Source organism: Eptesicus fuscus, chromosome 12, assembly GCF_027574615.1.
Source record: "Eptesicus fuscus isolate TK198812 chromosome 12, DD_ASM_mEF_20220401, whole genome shotgun sequence".
NCBI classification, from domain to species: domain Eukaryota; kingdom Metazoa; phylum Chordata; class Mammalia; order Chiroptera; family Vespertilionidae; genus Eptesicus; species Eptesicus fuscus.
The window spans coordinates 56,985,300-57,007,807 of record NC_072484.1 but is presented as its reverse complement, the minus strand read 5'-3'; the positions used below and the strand labels follow the sequence as shown (position 1 = coordinate 57,007,807).

The window sequence follows — 22,508 nt, the reverse complement described above, 5'->3', positions numbered from 1 at the left end:
AATGCAGACAGAAGCTCTCATACATGGCCGGAGGCAGTTTAAGTGGGCACAACACCCTGGCCCGTGCGGCTCAGTGGTTGGAGTGTTGACCTGCATACCAAAGGTTCCAGGGTTGGATTTTCCCAGTCAAGGACATGTGCCTGGGTTGCAGGTTCAATCCCCGGCCCCGGTTGGGGAGTGTGCAGGAGGCAACCAATTGATGTTTCTCTCTCACATTGATGTTTCTCCCCTCCCTTCTCCTTCCCCCACCCCCTTTTTATTCTCTCTGAAAATCAATGAAAAAAATATCCTCTTGGGAGGGGCTGCAGTGCAGGCCAAGGTCAGCAGCTACCTGTGACCAGCCCGGGGCTAACTGGTAAGAGCTACAAAGCGATCCATGGTTGGTAGCTCCCTGTGCGGGGCTGGAGGTGCGTGGAAGAGGCCACACTGTGAACGGAGGCCGGCTGCCACTGGTACCGAGCCTGGGCAGCTTTGCAAAAGGTATAGGGCACCCTGAGGCATAAGGCTGCCCACAAGGCTCAGCCCCTGAAGTAGCCATAGACTGTACACAGTTGGGTGAGACAGGATCTAAGGAAGTTAACAGGGTGGAGTGGTATTGACCAGGTTAACGTAGATTCCCATTGGGTGCCATTGCTGAGCCTGGGACCACACAGAAAAAAGCACAGAGCACACTGAGGCCAGCGGTCACGTGCCTGGGGCCTGCAGACCTTTGAGGTGTTAAGAAAAAAAAGTCTGCTCATTTTAAAATTGGATTTTCTTTCCCTCTTTCTATTGAGTCATATGAATTCTTTATAAATTTGGGTATTAACCCTTATCAAACGTATGATTTACAAATATTTTTGGTACTTGGACTTTTCACATTGTTGATGTTATCCTTTGCTGGTCAGAAGCTTTAGTTTGATGTAGTCCCACTTTTTTAAAACCATTTTTTAAATTGATTTCAGAGAGGGAGAAGGAAATATAGAAGCATCAATGATGAGAATCATTGATCAGCTGCCTCCTGCATGCCCCCTACTTGGGGTCAAGCCCAAGATGTGCCCTGATCAGGAATCAAACCAACAACCTCCTGGTACACTGAGCAGCACTTCAAAGCTTAAAATGGATTTTCCTTTTATTTATTTTCTCTACAGTTGACAGACCTTTCTGGCTAAGCAGTGATTTGGCAATGGTTGGTTCTTAATGGTTAGCCACATCAGCCAGGCCTTTCTTCTTTCTTAACGTGGTTTTTTATAGCTACGTTTCCCTCTAAGCACTGCTTTAGACACATCCCATAACTTCTGGTGTGTTTTCTTTTCACTCAAAATATTTTCAGAATTCCTTTTGATTTTCTCTATGACCCATAGGTTATCTAGGAGTGTATTGTTTAATTTCCAAGTATTTGTTTTCCAATGTTCCCATTATTTTAAACTTCACTGCATTGTGATCAGAGAAACTACTCTGTATTATTTGTCCTTTTAAATCTTTTGGTTTGTTTTATAGCCTAGAGCCTATGGTCTATCCTGGAGAATGTTCTGCATGTGCTTAAGAATGTATAAGGTTGTTGTTGGGTGAAATGTCCTATGTGCTTGTTAAATCTAGTTGGCTTATAGTGTTCTTTAAGTCTTCCATTGTGTTGTTGGTTTTATCTATTAGTTGGTCTAACTGTTCTACCTATTATTGAGAATGGGGTATATCTGATAACAAAACCAAAGACACTAAAAACCCAAAAAATTATAGGCCAATATTCCTGATCAACATAGATGCAAAAATCCTCAACAAAATCCAGTATTAGCAAAGCGAGTTCAGCAATATACCATGATCAAGTGGAATTTATTCCTGGCATGCAAAGTTGGTTCAATATCCACAAATCAATGAACACGATACACCATATAAACAAAATGAAGACTAAACTTGTATTATCATATAGATGCAGGAAAGCATGACAAAATAAAACATCCATTTCTGATAAAAAGTCTCAGTAAAATGGTGATAGAACATCCCATAACATAATAAAGGCCATATATAACCAACCCAAAGTTAACATCATACTTAATGGTGAAAAGCTGAAAAAAAAATTTTTTTTTAAATGCTTTTACTGATTTGAGAGAAAAAGAGGGAGAAAGACCGATGAGAGAGAAACATCAATATGGATCGGCTGCCTCCTGCACAATCCCCTGCTGAGGAATGAGCCCGCAACCCGGACATGTGCCAGGAATCAAACCGGTGACCTCTCAAAGCCTATGTTGACACTCAGCCGCATGGACCAGGCTGAAAAAATTTTAAGATCAGAAACAAGACTAGGATGTCCATTTTTACCACCTTTATTCAACACAGAATTGGAATTCCTAGCCACAGCAATCACACAAGAAAAAGGAAGCATCCAAACAGGTCAGAAAGAAATCAAAGTCATTATTTACAGATGATATGATACTTTATAGAAAGAACCCTAAAGATTCCACCAAAAAACGATTAAAATAGATGACTCAGTAAAGTAGAAGGATACAAAATTAATATTCAGAAATCAATTGCATTTTTATTTATTTTTGTTAATCCTCACCTGAGGATACTTTTACCATTGATGTTTTTAGAGTGTGTGGAAGGGAGGGGAAGAGACAGAGAGAAACACTGATGTGAGAGAGATACATCAACTGGTTGCTTCCCGCATGCACCTGAACTGGGCCCAGGAATCAAGCCTGCACCCAAGATACGTGCCCTTGATCAAAAACGAATCCGAGACCATTTAGTCTGAGGGCCAACACTCTAACCACTTAGCCAAACCGACTAGGGAGAGATATCAGTTGCATTTTAAAAAAATATATTTTTATTGATTTCAGAGAGGAAGGGAGAGGGAAATATAGAAACATCAATGATGAGAATCATTGATCAGCTGCCTCCTGCATGCCCCCTACTTGGGGTCAAGCCCGCAACCCAGGCATGTGCCCTGACTGGGAATTGAACCTCCTGGTCCACAGGTTGATGCTCAACCACTGAGCCACACCAGCTGGACTAAGCTGCATTTTTATACATCAATAACAAACTAACTAGAAAGAGAAATTTAAAAAGCAATTCCATTTACAATTGCATCAAAAATAATAAAATACCTAGAAATAAATTTAACCAAGGAAGTAAAAGACCTGGACTCAGAAAACTATTAAACACTGAATCAAGAATCTGAAGATACAAATAAATGGAAATACAGTGCTCATGGGTAGGAGAAACTGACATCATTAAAATTTCCATACTACCCAAAGCAATCTACATATTTAATGCAATCCCTATCAAAATACCAATAACATTTTTCACAGAGCTAGAAAAAATAATCCTAAAATTTATATGAAAGGTAAAGACCCTGAATAGTCAAAGTAATTTTGAGAAAGAATAAAGTTGGAGGTATCACTGATGTGAAACTATAGTACAAAGCTATAGTAATTAAAACAGCATGGTACTGGCACAAAAACTGATACATAGATCAATGGAACAGAACAGAGAGTCCAAAAATAAACCCATATCTACATGGTCAATTAATCTATGACAAAGGAAGCAAGAATATACAATGGGGCAAAGACAGTATCTTCAAAAACGGTGAGGAAAACTGGACAAATACACGTAAAAAATAAAAATGGATCATTTTGCAAGTTATAAATGTCTAATTACTATGTTGTACATCTGACACTAATATAGTATTGTATCATAACTGTAACTAAAAAATAAAAATAAAAATAAAGCAAAAGGTCCTTGTCGGTGTGGCACAGAGGTTAGAGTGTCGTCCTCTGCACAAAGGGTTGTTTTGGTTTGATTTCTGGTCAGGGCACATATCAAGATTTTGTGTTCAATCCCAATTGGGTTGCATATGGGAGGCAACCGGTTGATGTTTCTCACATCAATGTCTGTCTGTCTGTCTGTCTCTCTCTCTCTCTCTCTCTCTCTCTCTCTCTCTCTCTCTCTCTTCCTCTATCTCTAGAATCAATGAAAACAAACAAACAAATCCTCAGGTAAGAATTAAAAAGAAAAAAAAAAAAAAGTAAAGGAAAATGGGGCACAGTCTCCAACTATTATTGTTGGTTTTCTTACTTTCTGTCAGTTTGTGCTTCATGTATTTTGGTTCTGTTATTAGGTACACATGTTTATGTTTATATTCTGATGGACTGACCCCTTTATCATTATAAAATGTCCCCTCTTTATTTTAACATTTTTCTTTTTAAAGTCTATTTAAAGTTATGTTTTTGTTGACATGCAACTGTACTGAACATATACAAACATTTTCCCTTGTCATTATTCACTAACAATACAGTATAAAAACTATTTACATAGCATTAAGTATTGTAATATAATCTAGAGATTTAAAGTATAAGTGAGGATGTGTGTAGGTTATATACAAATACTACAAAATTTTATATAAAGAACTTGAGTGGTCATGGATTATGGTATCAGCAGGGAATCTTGTAACCAATTCTCCGTGGATACCAAGGAATGACTGTATCCTCTTTTGTAAGTCAAAACAGGTATTATGTTCAACAGGCATGCAAAATAAAGCATCTTAACATGTATGAAAATAATTTTATAAATATAATTCTGTAACAATGAAGGGGAAAAGATGATTCCATGAAAATGTTTATCAGATATAACTGAAAAGTCATTTTAACAGCATAAAAATGGTAACTTTTTACTAAAAAATATTTGAAAATTTATACTAAAAATATAATTGAATTAATCCCACCCATTTAAAATAATTGTAAATAACCAAGTCAGAGAAGCAAAAGTATAACATGGGACTTTGATGTCTTTAGCACTAATATTTAAGAACAAATAAGAACAAGTTTCACTTAAAAGGAATCCAATCTTTCCTTTAGCTAATTCTATTATTGCCATTTTATTTGTCTGTTAAGCAAAACAGTTAAATGACTTCCAATTATAAAGACAGGTTAACATTGTAATAGCTTTTACTAAGGTAATAACTTTTAGAAAGCTTTCAATGAAAAAAAAAAATCTATTCAATAGGAAAACCACCAGTTATTAACCTCACTGTGTATTTAGAAAGGATTAAAAATACACATTTCCTGGGACACAAAACTGTACCAAAAGTATTTCCTTACAAAGTAACTTTACAGAACAATACAACTGGACTTATACAAAGACATATATATTGACATGTTAGCTTTAATACACAATTCAGATGTGTTGGAAGCAACTTTCTAGCAGGGCCTTATTGCATTGATGTGGAAGTGTACAACTTCTTTAACTCTTTAAAAATAGTAATAAAAAATTACAAAAAAATGCAAATGTAGAATTAAGGCTGAGACTATATAATCTAGTATTAATAGAATCAAACAATACTTATAAAAATGGATGCTGTGGCCTATTTTATATATACAAGGGTAAAGTCTTCAGAAATTTAAAATGCTACTGCTGTCACAAGTTCACTCATGTAGTTAATATTTTTGTTCATGTATTTTAACATTTGAATTCCCAGATACCTGGTGCTTTTTCTTCTTTTATTTTGAAATCTTCATTAAGAGTTTCCTCACATATTTAAAATTAAATACCTAACCTCTGGAACTTTCCTTAGGCACAACCAACAAAACAGTTTTGTTAAATAAATTTACACAAAAGTAATAAAAAGGTTTGTTTCCAAGAAATAGTTCTAGTAAATTCATTGTAATCATATTGAAAAATAATTCATAAACTTTTCTTCAGGATTAATCAATGCTATGTGCCAGTTTTACAGTCACTGCCATATTTGCACATTTTCCACTGACACACTTGCAAGATAATGACAACCAAAGGGCATGTGGACTGGAATAATTACAGAAAATGCATATCATCCAGTAAGAGTCATAAAATTGAATGGCTGCTTCCAGTCCCATCTGGACAGACATGGAAATGAATGCCCAGGTGCTTGTACTGTCCCCATAGGTATTCAGTCTGGTAAATCACCTCCTTAGTCTTCTGAAACAGAGCTGCCGAAGGCAGGGCATTCTCACTGAGACCACAGGTCCCCGCTTCTCTGTCACCTTTCACACATTTGTTTTGGTTACAGTCCTGGTCATAATGGAAAGAGAAAAAAACCATAATAAATTATATGAATCTAAGTTTTCCTTTCCCAAACTCCCTCATTAGACCTGTATGGTTAAATATCCATACAGGATATTTGGGCTATTATGATAATTCTTCGTATAAACAGATTTAATTAAGTCCTTGTACATAATCACTTCTTTGACATGTATGCTAAAAAAAAAAAAAAGTAAAAAAGCCTTAAAATAAAAGCAGCAAACATATATAGAAGGGGTAATTTGTACCATAGTTCTTTACAATGGTGTATCTCAGACACCAAATCTGAAGATTTTCACTTACTTATCCTCCTTTTCCTTAAATGAAATTATAAATTAAAAAATTAACAATTATAATGCTCATTACAAAAGTTATAAAGACAAGCAAAAAGAAAAAACACGAACAAATACCTATATTTCTATTTACATAGAGATGAACATAGTGAATACCTTGCATATAAATCTATGCAGATGTTTTTATTCAGGTATATCTAAATAATTTATTTTTTAATGATAGTTCCTTAAACTTCTATTTCCAAAAAGATACACATTTTTTATAAAGAGCTAATTTGTAATCTTTATGAGTAAGAAAATGAATTAGAAAACTGAAGTCTCTATTAAAGAAAATGAGTCTACTATGTAGTATCCCATGGTGCTAAGTATATTTCGTTGACTGTAAAGTCCACTGAAATCCACCTTTGAATGTCATGAGTTAATATTCAGTGTTTTTCTTTAATGTTCACAAAAGTTTCTATAACATTTCTCTTATAATTAATAACATCTTAAAGTTGATGAAATATGGTATGTAATAACTATAAAAGCTTATAATAAATATATAACTATGTAATACACATATACAAATATAAATAAAAACATACACACACATTTTGTTGCTATTTCCTACTATTTAATTTGTTCCTGATTATATGGATGAAATATATCACTATTTCAACAGTAAGATGCTGCTCAAATGCTTTAATGTTTTTGAGATAGTGTGGGCTTAGTCCAAAATTTATGGAGTATAGGCCAACACTGTGTATGAGAAAATTACTAAACACTAATTTAAGTTTTATATAGAAACTTATGAAATTTAAATTTTAAATGGAAATTGAGAGTGATTTTAAATTTCCCAAAGATAAACAAGATGCAAAAGAGGAGAAAGCCATAGGCTAGAATACACCAAATTTTCAACCTAAAACTTCTAACACTGCCAACACAAAGCTAAACAATAATGGCGACCTTTTGGTGTTGGTTTTGGTGTCTGCACTGATAATATGGTTCTCCCTTTCACTCTCTGAGAAAATTTACACTCTTCCACCTTTCCTTGATGTTCTAAAATTTTACTATCAATTATCTTTGAGCCTCTTTAGAATAAGTCATTAGGCAGGGCATTCAATGCACCCTTTCCTTCATCCCTGGAAAATTCTCTTCCACATATTTTTTCTTCTACATTTTCTTCTTCCTAGGATTCCTTAGTCTGAACAGATTCTCTATGTCCCCTCCTTTCTCTTCACATATTTTTTTTGGGTAGGAAGTTTCTTTGACTTTAGTCCTTTGAATTTTTAATTTCAGCAACAGTATTAATAATCTATAATCTTGTACTATCTATATCTCCTAATACCCTCTTGAGTTTTGTGACTATAACTCTTTCTGCGATCTTATTAAAAATTACAAAATTTAAAAAGTTAGGTTAAATTATCTCCTCTGGTTGGTTTTGCTATTTTTCTCTCACATGCACATGCATGACAATTCTTGGTTTTATGATTATACTAGAGGCCCAATGCACAAAGATTCATGCAAAAATGGGCCTTCCTTCCCCTGGCTGCTGGCACTGCCTTCACTCCGGCTGGAGTTGCATTTTCCCTCTGGCCTGGAGCTGCCTTTCCGCCTTCCCATGCTGTCCAGAGGCCCTGCCCCCGGCCACTCGGCACCTATGTATGCAAATTAACCCGCTAACTTTGTTGGGTTAATTTGCATACTCACTCCTGATTGGCTGGTGGGCATTGCGTACAGTCAATTTGCATCTTACTCTTTTATTAGTGTAGACTAGAGGTCCAGTGCACAAAATTCATGAACTGGTAGGGTTCCTAGCGGCTGCCAGCTGCCAGCCGGGTACTCCCTCCCTTCTCCCAGCTGCCTGCTGCTGCCGCAGGCTGGAGACTCCCTCCCTTCCCTTGGCCAGCCCCACACACTGAACTCCCGGTTGAGGGGACAATTTGCATACTACGCTTTTATCATACAGGATTTAAGAAAGAGTATTGTGCTGCTGGGCTGGATTTCTTCTCCTGTTATAAAAACAGAACCATTTGCCCATCAAATCTCCTTTCTGAGTGGAAATTTAAAGTGGGCCAGGTCAGAGCAGGGTCAGTGGTTCAGCAGGCATTGCTTTAAGTGTGTGGCTGGAGAGCCAACTATCAGGTTGTTAGCTCCTGAAATGCCAACACTGGACAAACCTCTAGGGTGCCATCAACGTGTATACCTAAAACCAATATACCAACATTTAAGTAAATAATTATCCCTGTTATCTAACTTCCTGGTGCAGCTGTAATGCCTGGAAACAAGGGAACAGAGCTTTCAGTTTTGGTTTGAACATCTGGCATATTCTAGGCTGTGGTTTCCTCTCCTTTTCCAGCTTCTCCCATCCCTCTTTTGTCTCTGCCCTTGTCTCTACAGTTTTTCCCAGTCCCTCCTTCTCTACTATATTCTAGCCTTGTTTCTATCTTATCACCAGAAAAAACTTCAGTCAAATGTTAAGGCAGAATGAAGACATTTTCAGATGTGCAAGGGCTGAGTTTCTTTGGATAAACTTCTCCTAAGAAAGTTATAAGCGAGAAAGACAAGGATTCCAAGACACAGTGGATTCAACCCAAGAGAGTGGCCAAGGAAGGCCCAGGAGGCCTACATACTTAGTACTATGTAGGAAGAGTATGTGATCAAGACAAATAGAAGGGGTAGGGGTAAGAAAGGAAATTAGAAACTCCAGAAAAAAATTAGTAACATCCAAGAAACTGTCTAAATAAGAATTGGATTAAAATTTCACATGATTTTAAGAAATGATCCAGTATGGAAGATTTATTTGATTCTGATGTTTGGAATACTGACTGGTGACCTAGAATTTTATAGAGAAGGAAATGTAATCCGAGCACCCAGATTTGCTTAGTACTAATTGCTTACAAAGCCAGAATAATGTATGTGGTTTACTGTTCTCTACCTTTGAAAAAAGCAGGGAGGATTTGGTATAACAAAATAATCACGATAGAGAAAAAAAATCTAAAATAATTCAGAACATTTCAGTCCACAAGTCATTAGGTGGGCAGGTAAGACAAACCTCCACACCAGGTTGGGTGAGCTGTACTGTCTGAAAGCTGATAAGACAGACATACGTATATTTAAAAAATGGAGGCAACAACAGAATAACTAAAATTAAACAGTTAAAATAAACATTGCCTCTAGCGAATGGGATAAGGTGAGGATGCATAGGATACAAAATTTCACCATAAGCTCTTTCTATACTTGTGCTGTCCAATCTGGTAGCCACTAGCCACATGTGGCTTGAGTACTTGTATTGTAGCTAATCCTAATAGAGAATTGTTGTCTTCAAAATTTTAAGGACTTTGTATGAGAAAAAAAAGGATTTAAAATACCTCAACAGTAATTTTTTCATGCTGTTTACATGTTACAATGATAATATTTTATATACTAGATTCAGTAAGACCTATTATTAAAATTAATCTCAGTTTCTTTTTAACATGACTCCTAGAAAATTTCAAATCGCACGTGTGGCTCACATTATAGTACAACACAATCTTTACTGTTCGTTTGATTTATATAATGTATGACATTGTAAATGACAGTACTATTACTAACAACATAATGATAAACTAAAAAACTTTAGCCCATACCACCTCTGAATTGCTACAAAATCTTAATTAACAAGATCCAAACCAGTGACATCGGTAGAAGTGCTGTAACTGTAAGGTCTTGGCTAATTCAGTGCTGAGGCTCAGATGAAGCTTCAATATTAAGTACTTTAGTTTAAAACTACTCAGCAGGAATTTCTTCACTGGCCTCTTAGAAAACTGGAAAAACACTCCCCATCTTTAATAAAACACTCATTTAAAAATTATGGGGAACTTCATAAAAAAAGCTTCAGTAATTATAATACTTTGTTCAATCTATTTTGATAGTTACATATTTTTCCTCCTGTAGTATTTTAGAGTACATCCCAGGCATATTATTTAACTGATAAATACTTCAGTACACATTTCTTTTTTTGTTTTGTTAATCCTCATTGGAAGATACTTTTACCATTGATTTTTAGAGAGCATGGGAGGAAGGAAAGGAGGAAGGAAAGAGGAGAAGGAGGTGAGGGAAGAGAGAGGAAGAGAGAGAGAGAGAGAGAGAGAGAGAGAGAGAGAGAGAGAGCGAGAGAGAAAGAGAGAAAGAGAAAGAGAGGAACACTGATGTGAGAGAGACACATCGATTGATTGAGTCCTGTACACGCCCTGACTGGGGCTGTGGGTTGAATGTACAGTCAAGGTATGTGCCTAAGACCCAACACTCTAACCACTTTTCCATACCCGCCAAGGCCATATTTCTAATATATATTTTAATGTAAATACCATGATGTTTTTATCCTATATAATAAAAGCCCAGCAACTGAATGATGGAATGACAAGAACAACCATTTGACCAGTCACTACAACATGCACTGACCACTAGGGGGCAGATGCTCAATGCAGGAGCTGCCCGCTGGTGGTCAGTGTGCTCCCACAGTGGAAGCAGCTGGTCAGCTGACTGGGATAAGCGGTGCTCCCACAGCAGGACGATCCCCCAGGCCAGTGGTCGGCTAACCGTGGCTTGAGAGCCACATGAGGCTCTTTGGCCCCTTGAGTGTGGCTCTTCCACAAAATACCACGTGCGGGAGCGCACGTACAGTGCGATTGAAACTTCGTGGCCCATGTGCAGAAGTGGGTTTTCGGCCTGGGCAAGTCTATTTTGAAGAAGTGGCGTTAGAACACTCAAGGGGCCAAAGAGCCGCATGTGGCTCGTGAGCCGCGGTATGCCGACCACTGCCCCAGGCCATGCCCCGACCAGTGCAGGAATTCTGTGCACCAGGCCTCTAGTATATATATAAAATTAATAATTTCTTAATATAACCAATATCCAAATGATATTAAAATTTCTCCAAATCTTTTCAAAGCTGACATTTTAAAGATTCAAATCCAGATCCAAAAAAGGGTTACATACTACATTTGATTGTTTTATCTTTCAATCACTTTCATTCTACAACAAACAGTTCATCCTACTTTTACATCATTGATTTATTGGCAAAAGCAGTCATCTTTCCTGTACAATGTCCTAAACTTGAAATTCTGGATTTGGTTGACTGCTTCCTGTGGTATCATTTAACTTGTTCCTAAAGTCCCCCTATTTCCTGTACACTTGTTAAATTGAGCTTTCCTCAAATTTGTGAGAGATTTAAGCTCTAATGCCTTAAGGCACCTTTTATATGGAATGAATTAAATTCCTACCATGCACCCCACTTTTATTCACCTAGCAGTATATAGCACACAACGAGCATTCCAACATTTACTGCATAAATGTAGATTATCCTATCTAATAAAAGAGTAATATGCAAATTGACCCTAACTCCGCTACACCCACAAGCCACGCCCACAAGCCAATCAGGAGCAAATATGCAAATAAACCCAACCAAGATGGCTACAGCCACAGAGAGCAGGAGGGAGGCTTGGGTTTTCCTGGTAACAAAGGAAGCCAAGCTTTCCGCCTGCCGTTGCCGGCCTAAGCCTCCACTCAAGGCTACAAAGTTTCAATTACAGAAGGTAAACAAATCCAAACAGAAATGGCGGCAGCAACTGAGCTGGAAAGAGCAGAAGGCAAGGGTTGCCCCCGGCAATGGAGGAAGCAAAGCTTCAGCAGCTCTGGCTGGCCTAGGCCTCCGCTCCAGGCTACGAAGTTTCAATTATAGAAGATATACAAACCCCAAAAGAAATGGCTGCCAGCCACTGAGTGAGCAGCAGGCTTGGCTCCGCTCCAGGCTACAAAATTTCAATTATAGAAAATACATAAATCCCAGATACCAGGGCCTCTGCTTGGGTTGCTAGGGGGTGTGGCTGGCCTGAAAACCACCACAGGCCCTTCACCCAGGCCACGCCACACCCCAAGGGAACCCCCACCCTGATCCGGGATACCCTTCAGGGCAAACCAGCTGGCCCCCACCCATGCACCAGGCCTCTATCCTATCTAATAAAAGAGTAATATGCAGATTGACCATCACTCCAACACACAAGTTGGATGCCTCCATGTAGTCAAAGATCCTGCCCCCATGTGGACACAAGATGGCTGGCACAAGATGGCCAGCAGGGGAGGGCATTTGTGGGCAATCAAGCCTGCAGGGGAGGGCAATTAGGGGTAACCAGGTCAGCAGAGGAGGGAAGTTGGGAAGGGACCTGCAGGGAAGGACAGTTGGGTGGGACCCAGGCCTGCAGGGGAGAGCAGATGGGGGGACCAGGCCTGCAGGGGAGGGCAGTTAGGGGCAAACACGCCGGCAGGGGAGCAGTTAGGCATCAATCAGGCTGGCAGGGGAGTGGATAGTGGGTGTTCAGGCTGGCAGGCAGAAGCGGTTAGGGGCAATCAGGAAGGCAGATAGGTGAGCAGTTGGGAGCCAGCAGTCCTGGATTGTGAGATGGATGTCCGACTGCCCGTTTAAGCCTGATCCCACCAGGATCGGGCCTAAACGGGCAGTCAGACATCCCTCGAGGGGTCCCAGGTTGGAGACGGTGCAGGCTGGCTTGAGGGACACCCCCCACATCCTCCCCCCCCCGTGCACAAATTTCGTGCACCGGGCCTCTAGTCTATACTAATAAAAAGGTAATATGCAAATTGGTCACGATGCCCTCACAGTAACAACCGAACAGCAGGCTGTGTGTGGCGACAAGGCCAGCAGGGGGTTAGCAAGGATGACCAAAACGACTGACCAGCAGGCTGCATGGGGCAACCAGGCCGGCAGGGGGATTAGTGAGGGACAACCAAACGACTGACCAGCAGGCTGTGTGGGGTGACCAGGCCAGCAGAGGGGGTCAGTTAGGGGCGACCAGGCCAGCAGGGGGGGCAGTTGGGGGTGACCAGGCCAGCAGGAGGGACAGTTGGGGGTGACCAGGCTGGCAGGGGGGACAGTTGGGGGTGACCAGGCTGGCAGGGGGGGCAGTTGGGGGCAACCAGGCCAGCAGAGGGGGGACAGTGAGGGGTGACCAAGCCGGTGGGGGGGGCAGTTGGGGGTGACCAGGCCTGCAGAGGGGCACAATTGGGGGTGACAAGGCCAGCAGGGGGGGCAGTTAGGGGCAATCAGGATGGAAGGCAGAGGAGATTAAGGGTGATCAGGCTGATGGTGGGGGGGTAGTTAGGCGCAATCAGGCAGGCAGGCAGGTGTGCAGTAAGGAGCCAATGGTTCCGGATTGTGAGAGGGATGTCCGACTGCTGGTTTTGGCCCGATCCCTGGGATTGGGCCGAAACCAGCAGTCAGACATCCCCTGAGGTGTCCCGGATTGGAGAGGGTCCTGGCTGGGCTGAGGGGACCCCACTCCCCTACACAATATAAAGGGCATGGATACCAATTCCAAATACCACAGTCTCAAAGGAACTCCTCCTCTAAGGTCAATATGAGACATGTTTACAGGAAAATTAAAACTATATTAAAGGCTATATTAAAACTTTTTGAAATAATGTACAAGAAACTCTTGTACCATGGTATCCTTCTGTGTGATAGTTTTCTTACCATTGAGTTAGGTTGCAGATGGCTTTGTTGGTTTTTTGGTGAGCTATCTAAATGATATATGATTTTCTAAACCAAACATTATATGCAATTTTAAAATAAGTAATTGTAAAATGGTTTTACATATTCTATACTTATCAAGTTGCTGATCCTATGACGCAGAATGCAGTTTTTTGAAAGTTAAGCCAAACAAGAGAAGAGCAACTTAAATCTTAACATTAAATTTTAACATATAAAAATAAACTATTAAACTTTCCAAATAATTAGCAAACATTATTTAGAAAACTGGAGTATCCTAGAAGAATATAATGGTTATGTCTTCTTTCATTATCCATCACTTAGTTCAATTAAAAAAATGCTAATTCCAGCTCAAGGGGGAAATTAGAAATAAACTCACACTATTTTTTAAAGTATCATGAGACAAGAGTTTTGAATAACTAACCAATGATAACTCTCAGGTCATAAATAGACTCACCTATTTTGTCTTGTAACTTCTCTTCTCATTCTTTTAGGAGGATTTGGACAATCTGTCATTTCAAGCTTTGTTGGATGAAATAATGAATCACTGCACTTACGCATGGGAGTCACACCTATAAAGGTAGAAAATTAACTTTTAGAAGACTGGAATTGTAAGCAAGAAAAGCAAATACAGCCCTAGCTGGTTTGGTTCAGTGTTGGCCTGCGGACTGAAGGGTCCCGGGTTCAATTCCAGTCAAGGGCACATGCTCAGGTTGCAGGCTTGATCCCCAGTAGGGGGCGTGCAGGAGGCAGCTGATCAATGATTCTCATCATTGATATTTCTGTCTCTCTCTCCTTCTCTCTTCCTCTCTGAAATCAATAAAAAAAATAAAATAAAATAAAAATATATAAAAATATATATAAAAGAAAAGCAAATACATCTTAATTTATATAAAAAGAATGAATACAGGGAGGAACCAAGATGGCAGCATGGTTAAACAACTAATCTGCTGCCTCGTACAACAATTTCAAAAATAAAACTAAAAGACAAAACGTCTACCACCCAGAACCATGGGAAAGCTGGCTGAATGGTAGATTTACATCTAAGAAGAGAAAGGAGCACAAACGCTGGAGAGCTGAGGTACGGAGTCGCGCGAAGTGGGCTGGCGGCGGGCGAATGGGCGCACGGCTTTTCTTCAAACCGAAGGGAGACAAGCTACCGATCACTCTGAACTCCAGTTTCTGGGGACACGCGGGGGACCCAGACACCTACGGGGAGAAGCTGGACTCTTGGCCATCGGGTCGGAAAGTGAGAGTGACTTTTTTGCAGAGGTGTGCCCAGCAATCATTGTTTTATTGCACTGGAGCGCGGGGTGCTGGGACTTGGAAACGCGGAAAGGCAGAGACTGCCGATGCCAGCCATCGCTGTTTGCCACGCCCTAGCCTAGTGACACCCTGAGACCCCGCCCCGCACATTCTACAAACCCTCCCAGGCTCCACACAGCGGCTTTTGCATATAAATGGCCTGTTCTGTGGCAACTTAACCAAATAAACTGCAGCTCCAGTCAGACTGCTCCAAAACCGCCCAAGCAAAGGAGGAGAAAACTAGTTCTTGCTGTACCTCCTGCTGGGGGACACACAGTACACAAGGGTACACCAAGAGTGTCCACCTCAAGTAACTGGGAAGCTGACCCATTGAACCAATAGGACATCTAGTACACAAAGCTACCCTACCAACTCAGGGAAGCAGCGAAAATGAGGAGGCAAGGAAACAGATCACAAACCAAAGAAATGGAGGAGAACAAGCGACTGGACATAGAGTTCAAAACCATGGTTATAAGGTTTTTCAAGAATTTCATGGAAAAGGCCGATAAATTCAATGAGACCCTCGAGGATATGAAAAAGGACCAACTAGAAATTAAACATACACCGACTGAGATAAAAAATATTATACAGAGACCCAACAGCAGACTAGAGGATCGCAAGAATCAACTCAGAGAGTTGGAATACAAAGAGGCCAAGGACACTCCTCCAGAGAAGCAAGAAGAGAAGAGAATTCAGAAAGTTGAAGATAGTGTAAGAAGCCTCTGGGACAACTTCAAGCGAACCAACATCAGAATTATGGGGGTAACAGAAGAGAGAGAGCAAGATGCTGAAAATCTATTTGAAAAAATAATGAACGAAAATTTCCCCCACCTGATGAAAGAAATAGACTTACAAGTCCAGGAAGCACACAGAACCCCAAACAAAAGGAATCCAAAGAGGACCACACCAAGACATGTTGGAGACTGGGCTGGCCCTGGCAAAGACACATCATAATTAAAATGCCAAGAGCAAAAGACAAAGAGAATATTAAAAGCAGCAAGAGAAAAACAGTTAATTATCTACAAGGGAGCACCCGTACGATTGTCAGCTGATTTCTCAACAGAAACCATGCAGGCCAGATGGGAGAGGCAAGAAATATTCAAAGTGATGAATAGCAGGAACCTACAACCAAGATTACTCTACCCAGCAAAGCTATCATTCAGAATTGAAGGGCAGATAAAGAGCTTCACAGATAAGAAAAAGCTAAAGGAGTTCATCAACACCAAACCAGTATTATATGAAAGGTATTTTTTAAGAAGAGGAAGAAGAAAAAGGTAAAGATAAAAATTATGAACAACAAATACATATCTATCAACAAGTGAATCTAAAAATCAAGTGAATAAAAAAATCTGATGAACAGAATAAACTGGTGAATATAATAGAATCAGGGGCATAGAAAGGGAGTGGACTGACAATTCTCAGGGGGAAAGTGGTGTGGGGGGTTTGGGAAGAGAGTGGACAAAAATTGTACACCTATGTATGAGGACAGTGCGGGGGAGTAAGGGCAGAGGGTGGGATGGGAACAGGGTGGAGGGGAGCTATGGGGGAAAAAGAGAAACAATTGTAATAAACTGAACAATAAAGATTAAATTAAAAAAAAAAAGTAAGCACATACTTAGAAGCTGTTGCTCCATTAGTTTCAGAGTTTTCTCTCGTTCATCAAGTTCTTGTTTTTTCTTCTTCATTTCAGGAGATTGCAGGTACTCTAATTCACTGTTAAGTTCCTTGGTCAAACTGTTCAACTTGTCCAGAGCATTACGATACTGTTGAAGAAGATCTGCAAAGAAACCAAAGGCATTTGATTAAAACTACTGATATCATATGAAATTAGAGTTTTAGGAAAGAAGAATTAGCAACATTGGGTACTATGTTACAGTAACATGTGAGAACTATTTTTAAAGCCACAAAACATTCAATGTAAACAAATGAAATAAAAAAGCACACTTTAGACCTGACACAAAACTATTAGCCTACTAAATTTTAATTTTCTTCAATTGCTTGACTTTAATAAATTTATTTCTGTGTAAGGAGTTTTCTACATTAAAGTGCTCTGTAAAGTATCTAATCTAACTCCATATAGACAAATTTGAGGAGAGATGCAAATGCATTAAAGGCAGCACTGTTAGAAAATCCCTGTTCCTAACAGACATGACTGTTACCTTAAACACAGCTTTCAAAGATGCAATTTTGATAAAATAGTTATTTTTTTTAAAATTTTAACTTTCCTTATATTACTTTTCTTAAAATGCAGTGCAACACAGACAATAATGTGGTGATAGCCAGAAGGAGAGGGGGGTGAAGGCTAGATGGAGTGGGCAAAGGCAGAGGAGGGGGGAAGGGGAATGGAAAGAGTTTTTGTTTGGGGCAATGGGTGTACGATGCAGTCTGTAGATGATGCTTCATTGAGTTGTATACTTAAAACCTGTATTGTTTTGTGAACCAATGTCACCCCAATAAATTCAATTTAAAATAAGTTAAACTAAATGTATTAAATTATTCAAATTTGAGACTATTAATCGTCTGTCTGTATGATTTACTTGATACTAAATATTAAATACAGTGACTACACTCTAGTCCAGGGGTCAGCAAACTACAGTCCACGGGCCAAGAATGCTTTATACAATTTTAAATGGTTATATTCTAAATGGTTATATAAATACCTTCATACTACCCTTGATTTTGCCTCTTGGCTCACAAACCCTAAAATATTTAATGTCTGGCAAACACAAAAAGGACCCATATTCATGAGAATGAAGTAGTTTACATATAAAACTGTGAAAGATATTATTTAAGAGTTGGGTGATAGTCTCTTTACTTTTTCAAATTGATTTTAGAGAGGAAGAAGAGGAGAAGAGGGAGGGGAGAGTAAGGGAGGGAGGGGGGGGGAGAGAGAGAGAGAAAGAGAGAGAGAGAGAGTGAGAATATGAATGAATGAGAGAGAAACATTTATAGGCTGGCCTTTCGAACATGCCACGATGGGGGATGGAACCCGCAACCTGGGTGTGTGCCCTGACCAGGAATCAAACGCCACCTTTTGGTGCACAGAACAATGCTACAAACATCTGAGCCACACCGGCCAGGGCTAAGTGTCTGCTTTTCAATTAAAGAAATTAATGTATTTACATGTTACTCAAGGTCTTATTTTCAATCATCTTATTTTGTAACATGTAAATATTCATTTCTTCCTTCTGTTTTTTGCTCTGATTTGCTGTTATTTCATATTAAATACTATAATGCAAAACACTGTGTAGCAAAATTATTTGAAGACACTCTGCTTGTAATTGTGTTAGTACAATTTTTGTGAAAATAGTGTAATTGAAAATTGTTTTTTCTCTGCAAACATCCTATGATACACTAGAAGGAGGATCCTCAAAGCTCTGTTTTATCTGGTCTTTACTATGCTGGTTGATTCAGGAGGGAAAATCTCACTCCTAGGAGTTGTAGAATCTGAGTAGTGTTAAAAGATGCACTACAGGGTGAAGGTGAAAGGAACTCAAGGCTGCTGAAAGTCTCAGAGCCATTTCTGGTTTTGTCTTGTCTGTTGTCAATCTTCTTTGAATCTGTGATTGCTTCCAGTTTCCTTCTAATACATTCCCTTCTTGCTTCAAGTGGTCAAGGATGGCTGCTATTGCTTACAACGAAAAGTACTTTGTACACACCAGTAATCTTAAACTGTTTCGTTTGATTTTTAAAAAGTGTTTCTCAAATATTTGAATTTTTATTGTTGAACCAGAGGCCCCGTGCACAAAATTCGTGCACGGAGGGGGGTTGTCCCTCAGCCCAGACTGTACCCTTTCCAATATGGGACCCCTCAAGGGATGTCCGACTGCCCGTTTAGGCCCGATCCCTGGGATCAGGCCTAAACGGGCAGTCGGACATCCCTCTCACAATCCAGGACGCTGGCTCCCAACTGCTTGCCTGCCTGCCTTCCTGATTGCCCCTAACCGCTTCTGCCTGCCAGCCTGATCAACCCCTAACCACTCTGCTGCCAGCCTGTTTGCCCCCAAGTTCCCTCCTCTGCTGGCCTGGTTACCCCTAACTGCCCTCTCCTGCAGGGTTGATCACCTCCAACTGCCCTCCCTTGCAGGCCTGGTTCTTCTCAACTGCCCTCCCTTGTAGGCTGGGTGCCTCCCAACTGCCCTCTCCTACTGGCCATCTTGTGGTGGCCATCTTGTGTCCACATGGGGGCAGGATCTTTGACCACATGGGGCAGCTATATTGTGTGTTGCAGTGATGATCAATCTGCATAGTACTCTTTTATTAGATAGGATAGAGGCCTGGTACAGGGGTGGGGGCCAGCTGGTTTGCCCTGAAGGGTGTCCCTGATCAGGGTGGGGTTCCCTTGGGGCGTGGGGTGGCCTAAGCGAGGGGCCTGTGGTGGTTTGCAGGTGGGCCACATCCCCTGGCAACGCAAGCGGAGGCCCTGGTATCTGGAATTTATTTTCCTTCTACAATTGAAACTTTGTAGCCTGGAGCAGAGCCAAGCCTGGGGCTCCCTCTGAGGCCCACAGCCATTTGTGTTGGGGTTATAATTGAAACTTTGTTGCCTTAAGCGGGTGGGCCCGGCCAGGGTGTGTGGAAAGCTTTGCTTCCCCTGTTGCCGGCGGCAACCCTGGCCTGCTCTCTCAAGCTCCATTCTGCCGCCATTTGTTTGAATTTGTTTACCTTCTATAATTGAAACTTTGTAGCTTGAGTGGAGGCTTAGGCCTGCAAGGCTGGCAGAAAGCTTGGCTTCCTCTTTTACCTAGGAAACCTTGCTCTCTGTGGCTATAGCCATCTTGGTTTGGGTTAATTTGCATACTCGCTCTGATTGGATAGTGGGTGTGGCTTGTGGGTGTGTCGGAGGTATGGTCAATTTGCATATTTGTCTATTATTAGAAAGGATCATTAGTCTGTATATGGAATGTATCTTTGAAATATATATCCAAAAGGATTAAGTATCTGTTATATTTCTAAAGTCCTTATATTATCTGTCAACCTTACATATATAAACAACCAATAGAGCACACAAATCTTTAATTACAATCTTTTCTTCCCTAAAGTCTACAGATAGTGCCTTATGGTTATACTGATATCCAGGTACCCAGGTAAACTGGAAATTCTGTTTGTATGGCACTTGTATATTTTAAAGAACCACAGGTAATTCTTTTTGTTTGGGAACACTGCATAAACTGTAGTGCTAGAGTGATAAGGGTTGAGGTTTTTTTATGTCGATTCTCTGCTTCCCTGCCCCCACCAACTTCTTACCGTTCGTTTAGATGTTCATTTATTGTCTACAAAGAAGATTTTTGTAAGCATTCAATGGCATCATAAATTGAAGTAATGGACCTCTGTATTGTGTATCATTTTAATTTTCTATATATTATGATATTTTGACATCTTTAAAAACCTTTCTGGCTGGGAAGCAGACTGCCCCTCCCAGAGTTAGCCAATAATTGAAGATAGCAAAGGGCCCAGCATACCTTTGATATGTAACTAATCCAGAGCCAAACCTCCTCTATCTGGCCTGTGCACACCAAAACCCAATATTCTTCTGCCTTATCATCTCACGGCCAGTTACCAGGCAACTAGCTAGAGACTACGCCTATAACCCAAAGCTCATTGGAATGGCTCATTCTGTGGTGTGTGGCTCTCCCTCAGAAACTCCCATAAAGGCGGTGGCCTCAGCATTCTCCTTCCTGTCTTCTGACTCTTAACCACATGGGAGTTTTCCCATGTGGCCCTGCATGGTGTGTGGTGACTTCTGTCTCTAGGACTTGTGTCATAAACTTTTCCAGAGTCTTCTCTTTCTCCTGTTATAGCTGCACCTGACTAACCATCTCATAAAAGAATATAAAACAACTTCTTCCCACTATGTTTCCCAACTACTATTCCAAAATCGCTGGGGGCTGAAGTAATAATGAAAAACTGAATACTATCCAAATTCCTCAACAATGGAATAAAGAAATGAGCTATGGTATATTTACACAATGAAATACAATCCTGCAATGTAAATGAGCTACAATTATGCACACAGTATAGAGTGAAGAAAGCCAGACACACAAAAGAATATGCAATGCATGATTCCATTCACATAAGGTACAAAAATGAACAAAACTAATCTATGCTATTTTAAGTTAAGAAAGTTGTTATTCTCTGAAGAGGGGGGTTGTTCATCTTGCGAAAATTTATTAAGCAGTATGTTTATGAAATGTACATGTTTCTGTATGTTTATCACGCTTTAATTAAAGTTAAGAACAAAATATGGTATATACACACAACAGAATATTACTCAACCCTAAAAAGAAAGGGTTTTCTGACATATGCTATAAAGTGGATGCACCTGAAAGGCATTAAGCTAAGTGAAATAAGCCAGGCACAAAAGGACAAATACTGTCTGAGTCCACTTATATAATGGGCCTAGAATACTCGAATTCACAGAAAAGAAACCCTAGTAGCTGTCAGGACACCGGGGCAAGGGATAAGATGAGCAGCTGTTTAACCTTTTGCACTCGGATGTTGAGTGTGACTTGACGCGGTTACCATCTTTGAATGTATCAATAACTTGAAATATAAAAAAATCCAAATAAATAAGTTTGTATGAAAAGAAACTCCAGTTTTTTATTCTACTGCCGCGCTTTGTAAAATCTGGGGTATTTAAAAAATTAAATCCCAAGTAGAATAAAGGAATTGAGAAAAAAGCAAGCGAGTGCAAAGGGTTAATGGGTACAGAATTTCAGTTTCAAGGTTTGAAGATGGGTTGTACAACAATGTGAATGTACTTAATACTACTGAACTATACATTGTTGGAGACCAGGTGTAAGCTGACACCGTCCTTGCACCTGAAGGGACTAGCAAGGCTCAGTCCTCTACCCACATAGTTTCCCCAGGTTTGTTTGGATGGCGGTTATCAGTAGAATGAGAGCAACCTTTCATGGCTTGCCAAGAAGTCTGTAACTATTTACTGAGATTTGCTATACCGAGAATTTGTCCTTCTGCTCTGTCTCTCCCTTAGAGATTAAGAGGAACAAAGAATACATTCCTCTTGACAGACCTCCTATTCAGTGTTTTGTGTATAAAAAGCATTATCCTACCTAATAACAGACAAATATGCAAACTGACCGCACCTTCGCTACGCCCAAGCCACGCCCATCAACCAATCAGGACGAGTATGCAAATTACCCCAACAAAGATGGCATCTAATTTGCATATCAAGACAGCGTAGAAAGAAGCCAAGAGCTGCAGAAAGGAGCAAAGCTGCGGAGAAGCAAGCAAGCCGGGGGGAGGAGAAGGGAGGAGTGGAGGCGGGGCCGGGGGCTAAGGAAGGAGAGCGGGGCGGGCTGGCGGAGAAGGCGGGCCGGGGGACAAGGGAGGAGCGGAGGCGG

General features: G+C 40.3%; 1 protein-coding gene across 1 annotated transcript in view; it reads right to left on the bottom strand.

Annotated features, from left to right (window-relative positions):
* Positions 1-4,739: 4,739 nt before the first annotated feature.
* SMCHD1 (structural maintenance of chromosomes flexible hinge domain containing 1) overlaps positions 4,740-22,508 on the bottom strand; it is a 159,359-nt gene continuing 141,590 nt past the window's right edge. The window contains exons 46-48 of the mRNA XM_054723730.1: positions 16,760-16,921; positions 14,297-14,411; positions 4,740-6,018 (exon numbers count right to left, since the gene is read on the bottom strand). Of these exons, the coding sequence (XP_054579705.1) occupies positions 5,994-6,018; positions 14,297-14,411; positions 16,760-16,921 (302 nt within the window). The 3' untranslated portion in view covers positions 4,740-5,993. The remainder of the gene's footprint in view (positions 6,019-14,296; positions 14,412-16,759; positions 16,922-22,508) is intronic.